The sequence below is a fragment of the Cyprinodon tularosa genome, unplaced genomic scaffold (assembly GCF_016077235.1).
Source record: "Cyprinodon tularosa strain WSP-4 unplaced genomic scaffold, ASM1607723v1 ctg348, whole genome shotgun sequence".
Taxonomy (NCBI): Eukaryota; Metazoa; Chordata; class Actinopteri; order Cyprinodontiformes; family Cyprinodontidae; genus Cyprinodon; species Cyprinodon tularosa.
This window is the reverse complement of record NW_024039061.1, coordinates 164256-179891: the sequence shown is the minus strand read 5'-3', so window position 1 is coordinate 179891 and position 15636 is coordinate 164256. Positions and strand designations below refer to the sequence as shown.

Below are 15636 nucleotides of genomic sequence, written 5' to 3'. Positions count from 1 at the left end.
CCCCAAGCTGCAGCCCTAATCAAAATCAAGGGAAGTGTGTCAAAAGTGCTGGATTTGCAAGACCTGGGCACCTAAGATTGCACAGTTGGATGTCTTTTTTACTAATACCACAAATGGGAATACACCAACCGAAGGAGGGAGGGGGCTGTTAGATATCATTTGAATTTCCATTAAAAAAAGTTTAACAAATACATTTCATGTCTACTCTTATTTATTTATTTATTTATTTATTTATTTATTTATTATCTATTTTTTATTTCAAAACAGGCCTTTTGGATTTTATGACTATCTAAATAAGTTGTTTTTCATATTATTTTGAGATATTTAATAGCATTTGGAAAAAGTTTTGAAATTCCATTATTTCATTTTGGGATGTCTTATGTACACTCTTCAGAGTTCAAGGTTGCAGTTTAGGTGTTACTTTTTATAAACTACACAAATTCTCAAAATAGCATTTAATGAATGGATTCATGACAGGTTGTCACTGTCCCTGAGAAGTGTTGCAGCTGTCATAGGTTGTAACAGACAAGTTATTTTTTTTTAAATTATATACAAGTAAAGTACATGACTCTGCCCCATATAATCACATTTAAACTGTATCGGCTCAGAGTAGTTGAATAACATTAAAAGTGCCACATCCATTCCCAGTCTCCACTTACAGCACTTTCAATTCCCTTGCTCCTGAGATCTGCAATATTAATCAACTTGTCATGCCTTATTTTGATTAAGCATCTTATTCTCTCGAAGATGCAACCATCCCTGTTTTCTTTCGTACTTTTTCTGTCACAAGTTTTTTTCTTTCATTTAACTTTGTTAGTAATAGACTTGGATCTTTGTAATATTAGCTTTTCAAGCAATTACCTCTTGTATATTAAGAACAAGATGCATTGTACCAATTTAGCATCTGATTCAATGGTAAAAGGGATTGAATTGCAAGGAAAACTAGCTAGTTTTATCCCTATTTAGGTTTGTCTTGAGGGCAAACTTGGTGACACAAATTGAGCTTGTTAGTCAGTGCAGCTGTTATATTTACTGCCCAACTTGTTAATGCTGGGAAAACTCCTGTACAGAATCTTGCCTGTCTGGTGCTCTTAAAGGGATGTTCTACTCATTCAGAAAGACAGAAAAAAAAAAAAAAAGTTTGTAAAGATGTGTTTTGGCTTTAACATTCGAATGGAGGCTGTCAATGACGGCTAAGCAATTATCAGAGGTGTAGTCCTCCCTATTATGTTCGCCATAACATGGTGAAAAGGAATTATTTCTCTATTAAAAATAACTTGTACTGGACACTGGATTTGTGCTGCTCTGGGTTTGTACCTTCCTTCAAAATATCTCCACCTTCCTCAGAAAATTTGTTTTTAGTGAAAGCAGTGAAAGCATATTTGTGGGTGTGAGAGAGCTTTTTTCTGTTTCCTTTATGGTTCTACTCTTCAAGTCAAAAGTCTTTTGTTAGGGTTTTATTGGTATTTTTCCTGTTACATTTTTCTGCTCAGAATTTCAATTATATATCAGAAGACAAAGTTTGAAAGATGATGCTGTATGATTTAACGGATGGTTTCCTGGTTTGCACCTGTGCTTTCCTTATATATCATATAATGAGTTTCCCCAAAAAAGCAAAGCCTTAAAATTTGTGTCTTACACAACAGTTTTTGATTTGCAGAGATATTCTAAAATTTTAAAGGTAAGTTTAATTTGGAAATGTACTAAAATAAATTATTCTTTTCATTTTTTCATCGTGGGGCATTCCTACATCGATGCAAGATACTGTTCCTAAAAAGCAGAATTTGCCACTTCTAATTTAAACAAATATATTGTCAAATTCTTGCAATGGAGTTTAATGAAAAATATGAGAATGACTAAAGACAGACATGAAAGGTAACACAAACATAGGCAATGCTATACTCAATGTTAATTAGTCAAATTAATACAGTAGTTAAGGGGGAAAGACATATCCACAGGCAGCTCTTGTTTGCTTGATTTTGATTTAACTTGTGTGGTCCTATGACCCCTTCATGATGAATATACACAGCAGATATATATACTGTAATAATGTTATCAAAGGTAGACCTCTTTCTGTAGGAGTTACATAATTTCAGCATCATGAGTGTGTACTTGACTGGTCTGCAGTAATTGAATGGTCTGCAGTCCAGACTTGGGATTTGTTGATTATAGTATTGTGAATAGGATAATCAAGCAATGATAGAGAAGGACTTTCTGACACCTAGAAATAATATCCTAATTATTCAGACCATTTAAAATGCATACTTTTGTAGTACAACAGGAAATATGATAATAGCTTTCAAACATTAATAACACTGCTTAAAATGTATAGTTTCACTCGCTGTAACATCAAGGTTTATTCATTTTATCTCCTGCTTTAACCTTTTTTATTTCCCATGAGTGAAAATAAAAAATGTGTCTTATCTATTCTATTTATTCAATGATCCCTAGATGATAAAGCTATAAAAAATATTGATTAATAACAGCTATACTCAAATCTAATTTGTGTTGTCAGTTAACAGAGATTTTAACCCAATTTGTAGAATAGAAAAAAAAAAAAAACAGAAAATAACCAAGAGCAACAATGATAGCATAGCCTCTATCATAACATAGTATAAAAATATATACCATTCCTGAATATCCCCACTGAAGGCAATACATAATTTTCTATCTATTCCTGACTCAATATGATCAGTATCTCTAATCGCTAATGAATCAACAGTCAATTCTTTCCTTACCTGGTCGGCACTTGAATGCTTAGACCTATACTCACTATACTATCCTTTACCAAATTTTAATGCATAGATAAATTCAGTGATTTGCTATTTTTAGTTTCAAGGTATTAACTGTGTCTCCTTAAATAAAGATTTCAATAAGCGGACGGCGACATTTCAGATGATATCCTTCCTTTTTTAGAGGCTTGACTTTAACCCCCACAAATTTACACAAGCATAGCAATCTTTGCCCAAACTATTTTTTTTTTTAAAGGGTTGATTTTATGGCCCCTCTTTCCTTTAACAGCATCACTGATATTTCATTTTAATTCAATCTTAAAGAGGCCTGGCAAAAGTGCTGCCTATGTGACCTGGTTTATGTGAAGGCGGGAAAACAAAAAATTATGAAACCTGTTAAAGTTTAAATAGCTTTAAATCTGTGGTGGGCAAAATTATAAACATTATATTTCTCATCATATTTTGGATGGTCAATAAGAATGGGTTAAATAGGACATCCTAGTGTAGGCATAAAACAAAAGGTTGTCTCCCCTTATGTGCATAAAGGGGGACATTTATTATTTCCTTTTTTTTTTTTTTTTTTTTTTTTTTTTTTTTTTTTACAGTGTCCTGTCTGGCAAGGTGGCAATAAGAATAATTGTCTTGATGCCAAAAGGAGCCCAACAGATTTTACTTTCACAAGTGTAGCGGTATCGCAATTGCCATACCGCTCCACTTGTTTCATGTATATAAATTGCTTTATTATAATTATGCAGGGAGTTTTACAGTTCATATGGACACTGCAATGTAAGTAGAGCAGAAAAACAGAAGAAGAAGAAGGAAAAAGAAAAAAACAGGACAAAAGATGAAAGAAAGAGGAGATAGGAAGGAGACAATGACAAAACATTTTCAGTCTGCTTCAACACCTGTAATGAGATGGAGAAAAAAAAAAAAAAAAAAGAAAAAAGAACAGCACAATCAAAAAACATGGTGCGAGATATACAATAAAGCAAACACCTTGAAACTATCACTAAAGTAATATTATTAAGTCTGACATGTACTCTGTGTTACCTGAAGATATCAATGTGGGGTTTCTGTTTGGAAGTGAATTTCTAAGTACCTGAAGCCTAGCACCTGTAGTTGTTTGTGAGGGTGAACTTGTGCACGTAAAGTTTTAACCATAGAAAAAAATGCTCAATAGTGGTTGTGGAGAGCCGGAGAGGCACACCCCCCAGAGCACTGAGTCCAGCGCCGGGAGACCCAAAGCCCCAGGCGCCCAAGGGGACCCCAGAAGCGAAGGCACCAAGGCGGGGCCAGCCCCGGAAATCAGACCCCACCAAGGCAGGAGGAGAGACAGCCACGAGGAAGCCCCCCAGCCACCGCCATGCCGGCGCCCCGGGGAGCCGCGGGGACGAGTCCGCGGGCCCCGCCGGCAGCAGGCCACCCCGAAGTAGTAGGGCCGGGCGCCGAACACCAGCCCCCCCACGGCGCCGACCGAAACGCCCCAGCCCCACAGAGCACCGAAACACGCCCCGCGACCGCACCACCCAGGAAAACACTAAGACGGCCCCGCCCCCGGCCGGGGCCCATGCGCATCCGCCGCGAACCGGCCACGAGCGCCGCGGGACCCCCCCCAAAACGCCCCCCCCCCGGCCAAAAGCGCAGCCCCACCCCACCAAGACCGATGCCAACAGCGCGCAACGAAACACACCGCGCACAGAATCAGCCCGAGAGCAGAAAAGCCGCCCGGCGCAAAACCGCAAGAGGAGCAGACCGCAGCCGGCGCAACCACCCCCCCCATCAGCCCGAGGGGCAGCACAAAGCCAGAGCGGAGCGAACCGCGCCGCCCCCCCACCGGACGATGCCAAAGCAGCCCAGCCACGTCCGCCACCCCCCCCCGCAGCCCGCACCAGGCCCCGACACGCGGCCAGAGCAGCTCCGCCGCCCCGGCCCCCCACCACGCGCCGGTCATAGCCACCCCAGGCCCACACCCGCCCCGCAGCCCCACCCGCCGCGATCAGTGGGAACAGAGCAGCCCCGCCATGCCTCCAGGAGGACATTTATTATTTCCAATCACAGATTCACACTCACCCAATTTATTGCTGTTTTGCTCCATTATTATCTTGCTCAATTACACTCTATGGATTAGACATTGTCTATTTGTATCTGTTTGGCATTATTTGTGCCCTTTCTTTGTATGTCTCCAAACTCCCACTCTTTAGTTTTTCAACCTCTTAGTTTTTTTTCCTCCCTCCTTTAAAACACTTTTTTCCATGCTCTGCTGATTGGTATTCTCTATACTGAATATACTATATTTATTCATCATGCTTCTGTGTGGTCCCACTACCTGCTAGATCCTTGGAAGATGAGGGGTCTTTGGTGACAGATTGTTGTCTGATTTTCATCTCAATTGAAACCCTGGAAGAGAAGCGGGTCTTAGTTGGCGAGAGCAACTCTTCATTAACCGAGGAGTCTGTTTTTGCCATGACGCACTGTCCACTGCTCTCCTCCTCAACCAATGCCACCGTGTCTTTTGTTGTATTGCTAGGTGACATTGCCCTAGATGGCAGGAGGACCTCTTCATCCTGACTGTCAATCATCTTTGAAGGAGATTGACAGAGGACTTGGACCTGGCTCCCTCCTTGTCCATTACTCTGTGGCCTCGGTGCCGTCGCTGCAATGGTGGCTTTTCCATGGCCAGTGCCTTGATGACTGTAAACTTTGTACCGTATCATTAAAATAATGATGAAAACTAGCACAGATGCAACTATAATCCCTCCAATGATAATGATCATTGTCCCACCCAAGAAGTGGCTATGAAGTGCTTGACACTGGCTGAACTCTGTGTCTGTAGTGAATGAAAGGCAGCCCAAAGGACGTGTTGCAGTCAGTGATGTAACGATGTCATCGAATACAGCCAGAACACAGAGATCGTAGCTGCGTCCAGCAGCAAGATCCCGGACCAGAAAATCATTGGAGGTGGATGGAATCATCCTGCAAGAAGACCAAAGCAGAGAACAATGTTGGCAAGATGATTTTCAGTTAAAGAAAATATGTACAGTAGGGAAATACAATATTTAAAACAGTGTGTGGAAAATAGACACAAGGCAGGAATCAAAGGATTAAATTTTTAACAGATGTAAATTAAAGAAATATGTAAAATTTCTAATTACGAAATGAGTACTGTGGTAAAATTAAGCATTTCTTTATAAAACATCTGTTGGGTCAATAATTACAACAGAACAGTTGTCAAACAGTTTATAGGGAAAAAGACCTAATTATAATACATACTGTAGTTACCAACAAAGAGGCAGCATCTGACCTGCACAAACATCTTCATGAACGATGATGCCTAATTAAGATATAGATACTTTAATTGAGCTATCTAAGCAGTTGTGAGGAGTGAAGTTGACAAGGATGCAACATCTGCTAACTGAAACGTTTCCTTTAAAATATAAATGCTAGAGTGGGTGGAGACATTGGTCCTGATGGAACTCATCAGCTTTTTTCTATATTAAACTGAAATCTAATCCAAAAAATAAATTTGTCCCATAAGTATCACATCTCCATATGATTAAATTAATACCCTATTTTTGATAATAGTTGTAACATCACTAATTAAGTGTTATTTTAAGTAAATAAGGTTCCATCTGAAGTACCACTTATCAAGGCTAGTGGAGAGCATTTACACTGATGCATTTTAAAAATTAGCATGTAACTGAATAAATGCAAACCACTATGAAAATACCTTACATATCATCTGAAAGAAGTTACTTAGACACAAGTATTGCAATTTATTTACCAAATATATAGTTACTCACAAATTAATATATTTTGAGAAGTAAATATTTCTAAAGGCAAAATAATTACTATAATGACAGGTAGACTTGCGCAGGTGAAATGGTGGTGGTTGGAAATCGGACCATTTTCACATGATCGTACATGACTGGTTGGCTACTATAAAAAGCAAGAGACAGGCATCTTTCTCCTGTGTTTGGTCGATGCTTGTTTTGGTCAGGATGCCCAAAACACAGGCACAAAAAATCCAACAACAGAGGTGAAGAGAGACAGCATTTTGAGCTCAGACAGCAGCAGTGAGTAATCAGTGTCAGAACAACAGGAGAGAGAAAGTACTATAACAAGGATGAGTGGGGCCAGCCATGCCACCCTCTGGAGCTAAGGAAGCACGGCGATAGATTTTAGGGGCCCACTGGGAAGACAGCACGCTAAAGAGGAGCATGGAAGAGCAGAGTGGTAAATAATAAAAGCTCCAGGGAAAAAGCACCAGGGCGGGATGAGGCTACAGCTGAGCCAAGCTAGCTAGGCTAACTCCGGAGGATTGAAGGAGCATGGTGGGGAAACAGTACTCTGAAATGCAGAAGCTACTGCCGGCAGAGAGTAAGACAGTGGTACTTTTGAGAAGCTGTCAGACAGGAGGAGCAGGTAGAGGCTACAGCTTCCAAGACTAGCCTCTAAAGGCTTCCTGCTGGACATGGAAGAGTGAAATTCTGGGATCGGACAAGCATAGTATGCAACAGCTGGTTGGTGTGGAAGTAGAACAAGAAACAGTCCTTCTAGGAAGGGGTGGGCAATACGGCAAACATATCATATGGCGATTTCTTTTAACTATAAAATTACGATTTTGGTTTTCTCACCATCTTGCAGGTATGTTTGAGAATAATTTGCAGGTCTATGTATTCAAACACTTTCTCTACTATATTATACGGTCATTTTAAATTCACCCACCTCTTTCCACTTACAGGTATACTAATCCTATAATAGCCATTTGGGTTGACAGAAAGTGATTCAGGCCTCTGTCTTATCGCTGGGGGTTCGGTGTGGTTTTAAATAACTAAAGAGAAAGAGATATATTTTAGGTCAATAGACTAATATAGACCAATTTGGAATTTCTCAACACGTTTGCATTATTGTGTAGAATGCAGCTATTAGCCTAATCAGTTTTTAGCAGTAGAAAATATAGTTATTAATCATAACTAATTCCTCCTTGTAAAGGAATTGGAGGGGTATGAAAGGAATAAATTGACCAAAAATATCCATGCAATTTTTTTTAAATAAACTGTGGACATTCAAATGCTTTGTTGAATATTTTTAGTTCTTTCTTTACATTACAATTGCAATGGTATTGTATTTAATTTATGGCAAGAAAAAAAGAAAAACTATTTTGAAGCCTAGCTTTACCTTAAGCCATTTACAGTAAAAAAATTATTAAAAGAAATGAACATCAGCTGTAATGTCACTTTAGTTATGATTAAACTCATAAATCATAAGAAAAGTACATAAAAGGCAAAAACATAGCCAGAACAGTAAAGCAGTAAAATCCCTTAAAATCCTTTCATCTTATCTCATCGTCTGTACTTCGTAATCAATCAATTGAATCTCTAACGTTTCACAAAAACACAGTATCTTCTCAGCAAGGCAGTCGTGTGAAATTGCGAAATTGTAGTGGTTCAATGAAGAGAGGAAGAACTAAAAACGGTTCCTCGCTCCCACAGCCATTAATCACTTCCTGGCAGTCGTTCACATTTTGGCACAATATCCTCGCTGTTTGGCTCTCTTACTGAATGGGGTGCTTTCTCTTCAAGTGATAAAACAACTTTAACGTGTTGCCATCTGATGTGCGGCAAATGTTGCAAATTACTTTTCTTTGCAATGCAGTCATTTGAGGAAAGCCAAACAAGTCCCATATAATGGAAATAGAGGGTTTTTTTTTTTTTTTTTTTTTTTTTTTTGGTGACCAACTCCTCTGGCTTTCAGCCATGGTTCTCCATGCTTCTACTGTAAGTAAAAAAATGTTTCACTATAGGTTATTTGCTATGATTGGTTGCTAAGGCTGATTACGTATTACATGAGGCACACTATATTGCCAAAAGTATTTGCTCACCTGCCTTGACTCACATATGAGCTTAAGTGACATCCCGTTCCTAATCCATAGGGTTCAATATGACGTCGGTCCACCCTTTGCAGCTAGAATAGCTTCAACTCTTCTGGGAAGGCTGTCCACAAGGTTTAGGAGTGTGTTTATGGGAATTTTTGACCATTCTTCCAGAAGCGCATTTGTGAGGTCGCACACTGATGTTGGACGAGAAGGCCTGGCTCTCAGTCTCCGCTCTAATTCATCCCAAAGGTGTTCTATCGGGTTGAGGTCAGGACTCTGTGCAGGCCAGTCAAGTTCATCCACACCAGACTCTGTCATCCATGTCACAGTCATGTTGGAAGAGGAAGGGGCCAGCTCCAAACTGTTCCCACAAAGTTGGGAGCATGGAATTGTCCAAAATGTCTTGGTATGCTGAAGCATTCAGAGTTCCTTTCACTGAACTAAGGGGCCAAGCCCAGCTCCTGAAAAACAACCCCACACCATAATCCCCCCTCCACCAAACTTTACACTTGGCACAATGCAGTCAGACAAGTACCGTTCTCCTGGCAACCGCCAAACCCAGACCCGTCCATCAGATTGCCAGATGGAGAAGCGCGATTCGTCACTCCAGAGAACGCGTCTCCACTGCTCTAGAGTCCAGTGGCGGCGTGCTTTACACCACCGCATCCGACGCTTTGCATTGCACTTGGTGATGTATGGCTTGGATGCAGCTGCTCGACCATGGAAACCCATTCCATGAAGCTCTCTGCGCACTGTTCTTGAGCTAATCTGAAGGCCACATGAAGTTTGGAGGTCTGTAGTGATTGACTCTGCAGAAAGTTGGCGACCTCTTCGCACTATGCGCTTCAGCATCCGCTGACCCCGCTCCGTCAGTTTACGTGGCCTACCACTTCGTGGCTGAGTTGCTGTCGTTCCCAAACACTTCCATTTTCTTATAATACAGCTGACAGTTGACTGTGGAATATTTAGGAGCGAGGAAATTTCACGACTGGATTTGTTGCACAGGTGGCATCCTATCACAGTTCCACGCTGGAATTCACTGAGCTCCTGAGAGCGACCCATTCTTTCACAAATGTTTGTAAAAACAGTCTGCATGCCTAGGTGCTTGAATTTATACACCTGTGGCCATGGAAGTGATTGGAACACCTGATTCCAATAATTTGGATGGGTGAGCAAATACTTTTGGCAATATAGTGTATGTTGATGGATCAGCATAGAACTGCAGTTCATTATGTGACCTCAACAATCTTACTATCTTTTGCATAACCCTACTTCTAAAATCGAAATCAAAACAACTTATTTAAAAGCTGCCTTAAAACCTCTTAAGACAATTGCATCTTTTGTCAACAATATTTCTCTCAGTGCCAGGGTGGGGGGATTATAAAAAGCTTGCCACCACTGCCTACTACACTAAAACAGAGGTCAGTTCATGATACATCCTCATCTCCTACAATTTTGATTCTTAAAATACAATGTCAGCGTACAATAGCGCAGTTGAAGAATGTATGGATCTGATGCCGTGATTGGTGATCTGCGATCAGTAGACTTTTGTAATCGTCTCCAAAATCCTGACTGGCCAGATTGATAAAATATGAAAGAACTGAGGCTGTTTCCTCTTAAAATATTTAATAATCATAAAGAATCTAAATTTAGAACAAATATATAACAAACATATTGATCATTATTGTTATAGTTTGTTTATTATGCATGCAGTTTTGTATATTTAATTAGCAAAAAAGAACCAAAAGTGTATAGTATATATCAGTTTAGAATAAAAAATACAAACATAAAATATAATAATGTCCAGTTTGGAAAAAATTCATAATGTGAAAATGATTTTTTCCAATTTTTAACAGGCATGAGAATGATTAAAAACTCCCAAAGAGGTGGTATATCTTTGCCGTAAGAAGATAAACATGGCTTGAAATAATAATTATTTAAAACACTGATTCTTGGGAATTTGGATAAAACAGGTTTTAATTTTGAAAATAAAAAGTTAGTTGGATTACAAAATCTGAAGGTATATTGTTATAGACCAAGGTCTTGGCTGTTCAGCAGTGTACAGGTGCAACCTCCTCATTTTGTATTTCTTTCATAAAATAGGCATTTTTCCAGTTATTACTTTGTTTTTGTCAACACCATCAGACACAATAAAAAGCTAATTATTTTTTATTTATTTGGTCTAATAAGTATTTAGAGTTTTTAAATCTTTATCTGGCATTGTTAGCACACATTTATGCTGTTAAATGTTGAATAATCATTTTTGTTAATTTTTTTTTAACTGTATCATGTGTAGTCCTTTAAAATATCTAACATCAGATAACGTTTACTTTAAGCCTAAATAGAAAAAGTCATGTTTTTTTATTTAACAAACATATTTTTGTATTAAAAGAGACCATTACTTTAATGAGAGAACAGCACTGAAGAAACATATTGCAAGCATATTAATTTAAAACGAATAAAAAGCCCTCTGACGGTGGTGACTTTAGAACTGACGGTGGTGACAGTGGCCTCATTTCAACATACAATTCCAAACTGTATACAATTCAAGTCAATGGTTTCTTGCTTATTAACTTTATTTAACTATTTGGTCCAAAAAATAACAATCATGAGCACTGTGACAAATATTTTTCAAGGAATATAAGGTACAATTAAGAAATATCATTATCAGTCAGAATCATTCTCTGATGCTTTATTTTCTTGCGTGTGATTGTGTCCTGTTTGTCAGTTGTCATTCGTGCTGCATTATGGTAGAAATTTTGAACCTTCTGAGTAATTGCTTGAATATATGTAGGTTTTTTTGTCAGTAGGCCTTCACACTTCTTTTGATATTCCCTGTTTCTTTTCCTTCTTTCCTTCACAGATAGCTGCTTCCTAGCCATAACTTCCTAAAATACATAAAGTCAAAGTTGAGTGTAATGACTATGAAATTGGGGGGAATTACAGTAAATGTTAGATTTGGTTAAATGTTGCCCTGCCATAGCTTACAAGGAATATTGTATACTATGTGCTATGTAGGTAGGTAGTAGGTGCACTATGTGCATCCCAAATGATGTAAACCAAATGAACATGGCATAATAGTGAATTGAGAGACAGGGAAGGCACACCCCATCCCCTAGGGTTATACAATATGGAAGAAATCTAGGCGGAATTACATAAATAAAAATATAAAAGAGGTTAATGAAACATTACAGATCAACAATTATTTTCTAGCCTCCATTGAGAACCATTTGTAGTTTTTTGTCACCACCGTCAGACTGTGCGTCACCACCGTCAGACAGAAAATCTGACGGTGGTGACGTCTGACGGTGGTGACAAAATCCTACTCTTTCACATGATATGCATGAGTTGTTCACATTAGCCATCTTGTTTCCCCTCTGTTGCTAGCTACTTTAGACCTCTTCTTAAAAAGTAAACATTTATGTCATAATCTAATCTAATATTTTTTATACAAAAGAGACGGTGTTGACATGTTATGGTTGTGACATTAGCAGTGTCCAAAAAATATGAACAAGTTTAAGAGAAAATAGCAAACCTACAGGAGCTTGAGTGACCTTAAGGCATCCAGTAGAGCTGAAGATTTGAAAATGGGGTCCTCAGGCATGTAGTTGACCTTTTAGTTGCCTGATTTTATTGCTTTTTATAAATATCTGACGGTGGTGACAAATATGTGGGACACATTTTGAACAATCACAAAATAATGGTTATTATTGTTCAAAACTCACTGTTTGTAGTTTTAAACACATATTAAAATGTACCCTTTCATTTGGTAAAGATATTATTCAATTCAATTATTACTTTTTGTTTTTTTAATCAAGTTGAAATGATTATCTCCTATCCAAGGACAACTGATTTTATAGGCAATGGGCCAGCATATAATCATTAAATTAACAATAAAATAAAAAAACTTTAAAAGAACCTTGCATTTGTGCAAAGGACCCCCTGATTATAACCTTGATTGTTTTTATTCATGAAAATTTTATTTCTTTCCAACAGAATTAGCACTTTTCTTAGTGGGACATGTTTTTGCCGAAGTTTCAAGAATCAGTGAAAAAGAAACTAAACAAAACCTGTGATTTTTTTTTTTTTTCGACAGAGAGAATAAACAAATTGTTATGCATCAGTATGCTTTTGGTCAAAACAACTATAGGTAAGGGTAAAATGTTTCTCAACATTTTTGATAAAGCATTACATTTCTAACTTTACACATCATTCAGTGGAACTTGGATTTATGACAAATTTAAACTCTTTATGTAAATGACTTTAAATTGCTGGTTGATTCTACGTAGGCCAAAACGATCTCTAGGTTTGGCCTATAGTGTGTTTTCTGCAGGCATCATGCAACTTTTTCATCAACTAGAAATAAAAAAAAAAGAATGTTTTTACGCATAAAAAACTAATTACAGAGGCAAAATATCAGATGGACTTCTTAGCTGAGCTTTTATCTCAGTTCTTGTGTTATCTGATCTCAAGCAGGTCATCTGATATAAAATGTATTTAAGAAGCTTTAAAAGAAAAACTGATTTGCACAAAGCTAACTTGCATAAAGCTAGCATATCTGTTATTAGTTTTTGTTATTATAAGATTTTGAATTATTTGAATTTAACCTTGCAGGGAACTTTTACTTGTATTTACTTCATTAATGTTTTTGTTTTCCTTCTTTCAAAATAGTTCTTGCAATATTTTTTATATTATTCTTGCCGTGTGGTTGTACCCTCTCTAATCCATGATAGGTCTTAACCTGTCTTTTTAATGCTCCATTAAACCAATCCCATTAACACGCCTGAGACATAAAAAAAAAAAAAAAAAAACATCTAAAGACTTCTGATGTCCAAAGCAATTTCTGGCACACTACCCCGTGAAAAAATATAAAGGATACATAAAGTGTCATTACATATTTCCATGCACCACTGCCTGAGGCTCAACAGCCACCTCGTCAGCTTTATTTCCCCACAGAGCAGGAATTCATTATTGTGTGATCTGATAAACTCTTGCAGAAATCTAACCCTCACAAGTGCAGAAAACAATCATTTGATTAAACCATCCTGATTGTTCTCTTTGGTAACCTTCCTCTGCATCCCAGAAAGTAAATAGTTCAGATACAATGCTACTGAACAGTTTAACTGGCAATCCACAGGAGATATCAGTAAAGCGATGCAGTGCTTTTTTTGTGCTTAGCTTTTGTTTTTATACTAATTTTATCTGAACTTTCTCCAGGGGTCTCACTTATAGAATAACTAGGGGAATTGTCAAACTCCCAAATGAGCGTGTTACGTTTCCCTTCTGTCTCATTCACATGTCACTCTAAGTGCTATAACTCTACTATCTTCCACATGATCATGCTTTAATTTTTTTTCCTATCTCAGTAGAGACAGACAGTCTTTACAATTTAGCACAGTGTAAAAAAGACAGCATGGGAAGTCAGAGAGTGCATTTGTGTTTGTGTAGGCCTGTGGGCAGCGTGGAATTGCTTGGCCCAGTCTCAGTGCCAAGAGTATTGATGGCACTGAACCACAAACCAGGAAGTATACCTTGGCAGAAAGCTTTATGTGTTTTCAGTGTGTGTGCCTGTGTGTGACCTTGTATGGTTGTGAACTGATGTGAAAGAATTCCTGGACTGATTTCCTGATCGCAACTGAACCAGAAAATCTTCGTTATTTCACGCTGGAGGACAGCAATGATGTGATAGTGGAATTTGTAGGAAATCTCAGAAGTGAAAGGAAATAAAAAGATTAAAAAATAAATAAATAAAAAATACATCTATATTGGAATCCCTGTGTATGGATGAAAAGGGAAAATGGTAGTCGTTCTTTTAATGCTGCTTGAAAACCTTTTTTTTCACAATCCCAAGCCAGTGACATGTTTTTGAGGATAACAGATAAGTATCCCGACAGGCAGCATTCTGTGGTTTAAAAAGAAAAGTTCATTCAAATTTTAAATATCTAACCTTTTGCCGCTTTTTTAGTTTTTGAAACAACCTTTTCTGATTAAACTTCAAACAAATTTGTGATGTTGTGAAGACATTTGCTTTGTTTCTCACAATGCAAGACGAGGTGTGTAAAGGTGCCCTGAGGAGCAGAACAGTCTGACTAACAACACATTATGTAAAAGTCGTGACAAATTATAATTAAATTGCCATGGAGATAGGAGCAAGTTTCAATGTTTGTTGCAATACCAAGTTATTGGCTAACTTTGACAGTGACTTTAGTTCTTTATGATAATGGGGGTTGTACCTAGTGCATGAAAAAAAAACCTAGATTTAAGCTTGTTTGAATGCTTACATAATTAAATGTCAGAGAAAAACCTTAATGCTTTGAGGCTAATCCTCTAAAATAAGAAAAAAAATTATCAAATGTCACTGTTATTACTTTAAAACTTCAAAGTCTGCTTCATAGGTTAGTAAGACAGTTGTATAAAATAAGAAATGGGTGAATTATATTTTAGGTTATATCTTGCAGGTTTTCTTTAATTTTGCTTGTTGAGATTTTAGTGCTTTGGGTTCATTGTTATTTCTATTTGTTTTTTTATATCTAACAATGTTGCAGTAAATAAAACAAAAATCTTGCAAATATGTAAAAACATATTTATGCTAAGTGTAACTTGAGTATGTCTCGAGTGTATATATGGTCATAACTTAGTATACTTTCAAACAGATAGTGTGATGAATGCCATTATAGCTAAGTAATAGGAGCCTTGTGGTTCAAAAGGAGTGCATATGCGTCCCCAGGAGACCTCAAAATAATAGATTTGAAACTCAGACTGTTATTCTGGGTGATTGAGCAAGGCATTAACCCCAGATTACTTAGTGTGCAGCCCACTACCCCCTAAGGGAAGGGTTAAATGCAGAGGACAAGTTTTCACACCGTATAACTATAAAGGGATATTTCTTTTCATATTTAATTATCATCACCGGGAATACACCTGGTAATTATATCCTGACCTTACTTACACATCCTGACCTTACTTAGTTGTATTTATTCACCTCTTGGTTGTATTCATTCACATATTAGTTGTGTTTATTCCCAGTTA

The 15636-nt window shown here is 37.8% G+C and overlaps 1 protein-coding gene across 2 annotated transcripts in view; it reads right to left on the bottom strand.

The window, feature by feature from the left end:
- The window catches only part of zgc:172282 (leucine-rich repeat and fibronectin type III domain-containing protein 1-like protein), a 150865-nt gene that overhangs the window by 31171 nt on the left and 104058 nt on the right, over positions 1-15636 (bottom strand). For both annotated transcript variants that reach the window (XM_038294910.1, XM_038294911.1), the window contains exon 8: positions 5059-5705. In XM_038294910.1, coding sequence (XP_038150838.1) covers positions 5059-5705 — 647 coding nt within the window. The remainder of the gene's footprint in view (positions 1-5058; positions 5706-15636) is intronic.